General features: G+C 41.2%; 1 protein-coding gene across 2 annotated transcripts in view; it reads left to right on the plus strand.

The window, feature by feature from the left end:
• CEP97 (centrosomal protein 97) overlaps positions 1 to 7,159 on the plus strand; it is a 43,059-nt gene extending 35,900 nt beyond the window's left edge. For both annotated transcript variants that reach the window (XM_075852798.1, XM_075852799.1), the window contains exons 10-11: positions 3,426 to 3,501; positions 3,811 to 7,159. In XM_075852798.1, the coding sequence (XP_075708913.1) occupies positions 3,426 to 3,501; positions 3,811 to 4,464 (730 nt within the window). In that variant the 3' untranslated portion in view covers positions 4,465 to 7,159. The remainder of the gene's footprint in view (positions 1 to 3,425; positions 3,502 to 3,810) is intronic.
• The last annotated feature ends 935 nt before the right edge of the window (positions 7,160 to 8,094 follow it).

The following is an 8,094-nucleotide window of genomic DNA, read 5'->3' on the forward strand; positions in this document are numbered from 1 at the left end:
AAAGATAGCCAAAAATGCCTCTCATTGATTTCAATGGGAGGCGGAGGCGTTTTTTCCCACGAGTGGAAAAACCGCCTCGCGGGAAAAAGAAGCGACATTCCCTATCTTCAGGCATTTACGTCTCTGACCTCCCATTGACATCAATGGGAGGCAGAGAAGGCTAATTTCGCAGCGTTTTTTTGCCCGCAACGCTCAATGGCCGCGGGCGAAAAACGTGACACACGGCGTGCAGGCAGATCAAAATTTGCCTGCAAAAAACTGTGTGAACATACCCTAACTCTTTTAAATACATGGTTTTAGATGTAATCTGGATATGTCCTTCTATGATACCTTTTACCTGTTTACACAATGCCCAAGGCTATTTGATGACCGAAAACTAGCAGGTGACGGCAAAAGAATTTCTCTGAAATGTAAAACAAGGTGTATTCAAAAATAGAATTGTTATATATAGTCTTTAAAAAACCCAAAACCTGAATATAAACTTTTAAAATTCTGTTGTACGGAAGTAAAAGTACAGCTGCTGTGCGGGCATGTGCCACTAGCATGCAGAGTATAACTACTGGCAAAGTCTATCTGTCACGCCTGTGGGGTATGTGGACACACTAGGCCGCTCCGCCGTAGCAGCTGTCCAAACAACAGTCAATAACCGTCTCTGAGGTAGGAGTACCTGGGAAGATGAACTGGCAGATACGCTGAGTAGCAGACACTTGGCATTGATGATGCTTGGTGTGGCAGAAGAAACTGGAAGTGGCAGATGAGACACACATGACTCCAACAATAGACTTCGACTCAGGAACAAACACCGCACCAGGATTCAGGGAACACTGGGAGCAGGATACAACTAAGGGACCATTTGCTTAGAGAATAAAACAACAACAATGCTCCGCAAGGGGTGGAAGGGCAGAGCCCTTTTTATAGTCAAGGGTGATCTGGGGATTGGTTAGGGAACTTTTTACGCAGACCCTAGGAGAGGCAGCAGGGCAGTACGGCCATGTGTGCTGGCGTCTCCAGGCAGGGTTCTGTAATATGATGCCACCATTGTAGCAAGTCAGTTCCTGAAATTTCTTCCCTCCTAGATATTCCACGATTAACTGTGAGTGGTATTTTTGCAAAGTGGAAACGTTTAGGAACCACAGAAACTCAGCCACGAAGTGCCAGATTACGTAAAGTTACAGAGCGGGTCGCTGAGCCGCGTAATGCATAAAAGTCGGCAACACTTTGCTGACTCTAACTGCAGGGCTTCAAACCTCTTCTGGCATTAACATCCGCACAAAAACTGTGCACCGGGAGCTTCATGGCATAGGTTTCCATGGCCGAGCAGCTGCATGCAAGCCTAGGTGATCAAGCACAATGCCAAGCGTTGGATGGAGTGGTGTAAAGCACGTCATTACTAGACTCTGGAGCAGTGGAAACGTGTTCTGTGGAGTTACGAATCACTCTTCTTTGTCTAGCAGTCTGATGGACGAGTCTGGGTTGGTGAATGTCAGGAGAGCGTTACCTGCCTGACTGCAATGTGCCAACTGTAAAGTTTAGTGCAATGGTTTGTCTTTTCAGATGTTGGCCTTGTTTACTTAGTTCCAGTGAAGAGAAATCTTAATGCTGCAGCATGCCAAGACATTTTTGCCCAGAACTCAACCCCAACGAACACCTTTGGACTAGAACGGAGATTGAAAGTCAGGTCCTCTCGTCCAACATCAGTGTCTGACCTCACAAATGCTCTTCTGGATGAATGGGCAATAATTTCCACAGACGCACTCCAAAATCTTAAAGAAGTCCCTCCCAGAGGAGTGGAAGCTGTTTTAGCAGCAAAGGGGAGGGGGGCAACTCTCTATATTAATGCCTATGGATTTAGAATGGGATGACCTCAATGTTCCTATAGGTGTAATGTGTAGGCGTCCCAGTACTTTTGTCCAATTAGTGTAAATCTTCATTACATTTATCTTATTTTCTTTCATTTTTTTGTGTAGATCTATTTAATTTTGTGCAGTGTAGGAAAAATGTGGCTACCTTGAAACTATCAACAAGCTCCTGTTTATGGATCTGGTTTCTTATGTCTATATTAGGCCCCATGCACACGAACGTGCTTTTGCAGCCGCAATTCCCCTGAAAATCCACGGGAGAATTGCGGCCCCATTCATTTCTATGGGCCCATGCACACGACCGTGATTTTCACAGTCCGTGCATGGCCCAGCAGCCTGGACCGCAGAAAGAAAGGACATGTCTTATTACGGCCGTGTTCTGCGTTCCAGGCTCATAGCAAATAATGGACACGGCCAGCGATTTGCGGGCAGCTCGCGGGTGACACTCCGCTGCTGGCCGACCCGAAAATCACGGCCGTGCACATGGCTACCGTCGTGCATGAGGCCTTAGACTTTGAGTGCATTATGGTGTCCTGCTGTGAATAGACTGCGTGGCTCTTTAGGGTTTCACTGTATTCTTTTTATTGTGTACAAACGTTATCTGTACATATATTTTACTGGTTTTATATTCTTGTGTCACTGCATTTAAAAGAAATAAAGAATAATAAAAAAAAAAGGCAAACACTGAAGACCCATGGCAATATAACATGACCTGGACAAGAAGTCAAGTCTCCATTGTTTACTAGGGCAGCTGTATTTCTTCATTTGCAGAAATGCCACCAGATAGAAAATAAACATTAAACTGCATAACTATATATATTATGCACATTTTAGTAGAAAGTGGCAAACCTATTAATTAATAGGCAGAATAGTTGACAGGGCAGCATAACTATATGATAGATCCGCTTTAATTAACATGAGGCACTCTTGTGCTATAGAGTATTCACACAAGCCATCACTGTTACAACTTTTTATTCTAAGATCTGTAAACAGCAGATAATTTGCCTATTGACTGTTTTCAGAGAACAGATTTTTATCAATTTGCGGTGCAAATGGCGTTGCAAATTGCGACATTTGGCCTTTTTGCGCCACTAGCCGCTTTTGTGCGAAGGGGTCAAGGCCACTGCAGCACAAAAAAATTATAATTTACAACAGAAAACTGCCGTAAATAGGTAAATTATCGTGGGACTCTACTCCAGCTCCCAGCTGGCGTAGATTTCACTCTGGGGCATAGCAAGGAAGAGGCCTGTGCTGGGCCTTGTACTGTACCCCTGAGATAAGGCTACAACAGGTCGGTTACCCCTATTTTGGACAATTAAATTAAAAAAATAATAATTCTCCCCTTACCTCTCCTCTTCTCACCTCCGGCTCCCCTCCGCATGATGCGGTTCATACAAAGTACTGACACAAGGCAGTGTCAGGGCATTGTATGCGACGCAACACTGATGACATTGCAGTTCTGCGTCGCATTTAATCCCCTGACACTGCTCAACCGCTATTAACAATTATGTGGATTGTGTTTTTTGGCAATACATCACAATCACTTTTTTTTTTTTTGGTCTCTAGGTTAAAGAAAGAAAGAGATGAGGAGCGGTTGCAGAGGCTTGTACAAGAAGAAGCTCTCCAGTACTTATGGCACCAGGTAGGTTTATTAAAGGCAATATTGTGACGCTGAAAACCTAATGCTATAAAATGTAACAAAAAAATGACATAATGCAGAACGTCTAAGGAAAATGATGGAATCGTGGTATATATCACACAACCAACATACAATTATCCTAATAATTGTAATAAAACTGATTTAAATATCTAAAACAGATTTCTTCATGTCCTTGATTCGTGAGCCGTGTGTGTTTCAATACTTGATTTGTGTATACTTTATTTTGATTAGTAAATACACCATTGAACAATACGATTACTGTGTATTTTTTTTAATTTTCTGTCCACTCAGGTTCGTTCCATTCAAGAATGGCAAATCAAAGTAAATGGTCAGAGGGGTAATATTCCAAAATCTGACGTCCTTATATCTGAGGCAATGGCACAGCTGTCATCTTCAAATGAGCCTGTTCCTGAAACCGCAAGCAGGAAAACCACCCCTGACATCCCAGATTCCGGCTTCCACTCCATTAATATAGAGCAGACTTCTCATCAGGCAATGAGCAGTTCTGAAAAGAGCTCCACTGAGGGAAGCGCATGTTCAGAGCAATCCCTGGAAACCGTAAAGCATTATCAACAACCATTGCCTGACTGCATCGAGGACCAGGAGGCAACAGCCCAAGATCACAGTGAAAGCAGCAGGGAAAACTCCAGCCTAGAACAAGACAGCAGTCTCCTGCAGCAATATCTGGATAAAGTGGAGCAACTAGAGTTAGCGGAGCAAAACCGAAGTCAAAGTGATGTGACTGAGGAAAGTAGACCTGAAATGACTATTAGTTCAGTAAATTCTGATTTCTCCTCCGGTAGCTTCAGTCATGATTGTGAGGATGGGAAGAAGGAAGGGTTTAAAATACATGAAGATCCCTGTCAATCCTCTGAAGATGCACAAAGTCTGCTAGCATCACCGGACACGTGTACTGAGGCACCAGGAGGAGGATTGCTGCAGTAAGAAGGGTTTGTCCTGCTACCATTATGGGATTTGCTGCAAATGTTCCATTCTGTGAAAAGGGACAGCAGATAGAAGCAGAACTATAGCTGGGGTACTCCTACAGTAAAAGGCCAAGATACAGATCAGGGGTTATGATGAGTGATCAGTAAGTTTTGATTTCGTAGGTCTAAAGCTGGCCATACCCTTTAGACAGCTGTCGGCCAAACGATCATTCGGCCGACAACTATTTCTCTTGACTTCTCCATACACATGCACTCTGTCGAGTGTGCGTGTGCTTTCAATGGGGAGACAGGAGAAAAGCCGCCGCCCGACTCCGGGCAGCGGCTTATTTACAAATAAACAAAAGAATTTGGCATGCTGAGGTTCAACATTCCCGACCCTTCTCTCCCCTGAGATCTGCAGGACGCCACTATACACACTAAATGGTTGGCCGGTCCCGACCGGTAACCATCTAATGTGTATTGCCAACTTAAGAGTAGAAAAGGTAACAGCAAGTTGACTATATAATCCAATGCAATAAAGTTGCTGTCCAATGATTCAGGTTGTAAAGTTTTCTGAACTGTATACATTTCTGAAATGTGCAGCACCATTAAAGGTACAGACTATAATATTATTAGACATTCCATAGTCTGAACCATAGAGACACATCTTATTTCTACTATCTCAGAATATATTTGCAGCATGATTGTTTATTGTTGCTTGATTTCTGTCATGTTTTGTAAGTGGTTCCACACGTGGCACATATTGTAGTATTGATAGCCGCGAAATACCATGGTTGTAACATTCTCAAATAGATGCTTGTTGAACCTTTTGTAATTTACGAGGAGTAAATATCTAGTGCTAAAAACGATTGGGCGTTAAAAAAAATAACATATGTTAAAAAAAAAATTATATATATATATAAGCTAGCAGGAGCATATGTTAAAAAATAAAATAATCGTTCTCAACTGTTAAATTCTCACCTATCCATCATCAATTCTCTAGTGAGCCCCTTATGGTCTTTGTTTACATTCCAGGAGTTATGACGTGCCATACTTATCACTGGCCTCAGCGGTGATGCCAGTATGTATGCCACGTGACCACTGAGGCATAGTGATTGGCTGCAGCGGTCATGTGCCTGTACATATTGGATAAATGCATGTCCCCATCCTTATTCCAGCTATACAGATAATGAAGCTTCACTGATGGTTTGTCAACCGTATCCTAGTCCTCATTGAGGTTCTTCTGTAGTCACAAGGAACCAATCCGTTCCATTTCTTTGATAAAGAAGGATCACATAAACTCAAAGGCTTTGTTTCACATGTTACATTGTCTTTGCACGATGTTCAGCTCTTTAGATCTTCAACAGTTGATTTCTCCGCATACACAGCCATTTGCCAGGCTGAAAAGTATAGCCATATTTGGCCCTTTTAACAGAATTTGTTTTTGTTTTTCTATTTTAACATTTTTGCTGCAGCACCCGTGTCCTTAGACTGTTATGTAGTAAGTAAACATCATTCAGCTGACTTGTTGGGTTGGTACTGTGTTTGACCTGATGAATTCTCTATTTTGCAACTTATAGAGAAATCTATAGATATGTCAATTTGATCCTTCCTTCATAGAAAAGGGAAGGATCAAACCTTCGCTATCGGCACTGTAAGGTGGATTAGATGTCTTACAGACAGGAGTTTCAATGAGACACCTCCTAGTTCTCCAGGTTTATGGTGGCCATACTCTATCGCAGCAGTAATGGCAGGAAATTGGTTGAATTAATAACATATATTTTTCCTGCAATTACTAGTAAGGGTTCCAATAAAAATATCCTATTGAAGAGCATAGCCCAAAAACATGAAGGCACAATTTGGGTGTATTTATCATAAACCCTGGCACTTTGTCCTCATTGCTTGAGATCTTGTCTGTTTCTGGATGCGCTGCTGTGAACTTTTCACATGTTAACTTTTAATGTTTGAGATACCTATTTTTAAAGCACATATTTGTATTATTGTATTTGTGAAGTTCATCTTCCACCTCATTTCTGAGTAATCTGTTGTTTGGCTTGTTCCATGTTATTGTGAATCCATGAACTGATGTATATCGGTGTATGAGTGGTGAAGCTGCAACTCCCATCATTCGATTTGTCAGGGAAAGGTAACGGTTGGATTTTCCTACCAGATGGAGGTCCACCGATTTCATACCACTGGCTTACACCATACATGCATCAGTCCTATCATGGATAAATATGAGAATGTAAAGCTCTGTTTACACCTGCACTAAGAGACGCTGTCGGTTCCATAGAGATTTTCTGTCTCTTTTGATGGTAAGGATAGTGCAGCGCTATTCTAACCATTAAAATGACGGATACCTTGATGGACCCCATTATAAGTCAGTGTTCTGTCAGTCATATTTTGGATCAGTCGTACGCTGGATACCACAAAGTATAATGGATTCTGTTATAAACAGACGTTCTGACGCTAGTGTGAACCGAGCCTAAATAGTGCTAGGAATAATATTTATTGGATGGGAAAGGAGGCTTTCAGAATAATATTTTAATGCATTCCGTTCTAGAAAAATATTTTGTAAAAAATTGCTGAGAAAGTGTGCATTGAATGCATGTATTATTTAAAACCGTATTTTATCACCTATAGTGTGTATTTTTTTAGCGTGCAAATCTGGTTTTCATTTTAAACAGTAAATAAAGCTTATGTCTACAACAAACGATTAAAGGTTATTTTTGTAATATGAACATTTTCCTGTCCTTCTTTATCGTTTTTTTTTTTTTTTATAGATGTTTAAAATGCTCTTTATTTAAGCTTTTAATATATTTTGTATTAGATTTTTATACAAATTTTTATTGCATCCTTCCATTTATCTAAAGACGAATTATCCAGCTCTCTCCGCCATCTCTCATAACTTACCGAACAAGAGTCTTGTGCCTTCGAGTGGCCCAAGATTTTCTAGATTCTAGATAGTAACCCCCTTCACTGGACTACATTGTCCATGACTTCCAGAATCAGGTGCCTCTCTATAAACCGCAAATCCCTCAAATTCTGACCTGCTGCATGGCGCCATTGATAATTGTATAATAGGTCCTGACTACCTAGGTGAAACTACACTCTCAGCTTGTAAAAATGAGCAAAATATGTTTGTGACTCTATCTTGTTTTGTGTTTTGAAGAATAATCTGTTTCTCTGTAAAAATTAAATTTTATGCTGGGATTGTCTGGACACTCAGAAGGTTAAACGTTCCTCGTTATGTTTATCATTCTTTATCTGGGTCTGCTAGGAGAATGTACGTATTGGCCTTGCACTGGCAAGGTTGTCCTGACCCTTGTCTTACTCATTATTTCTCGTGAGATGAAGCATTCTGTCTTACAGGGAGTTTCCATAAGATGTTTTTCTTGCTCGTGATTGGCTGAGCTCAAGCCTACTCCCATTTGATACTATTGTAATTGCATTCTATCAATAAACCAGAGAATAATTTTTTGGGTATAAAAAGTGTGTGTCTCCTCTCCGATATAAATAATGGATTTGGATCTGGGCAAGGGCTTGAAGAGTGTTAGTTGACACAACCATCAAACCTTCAGTCTAAAATATTTTGGCCAGGAATGTGTAAAGACAGCTCATCATAAGATTTTAGATCCCCCTCCCCATA

The sequence above is a fragment of the Rhinoderma darwinii genome, chromosome 2 (assembly GCF_050947455.1).
Source record: "Rhinoderma darwinii isolate aRhiDar2 chromosome 2, aRhiDar2.hap1, whole genome shotgun sequence".
NCBI lineage: Eukaryota > Metazoa > Chordata > Amphibia > Anura > Rhinodermatidae > Rhinoderma > Rhinoderma darwinii.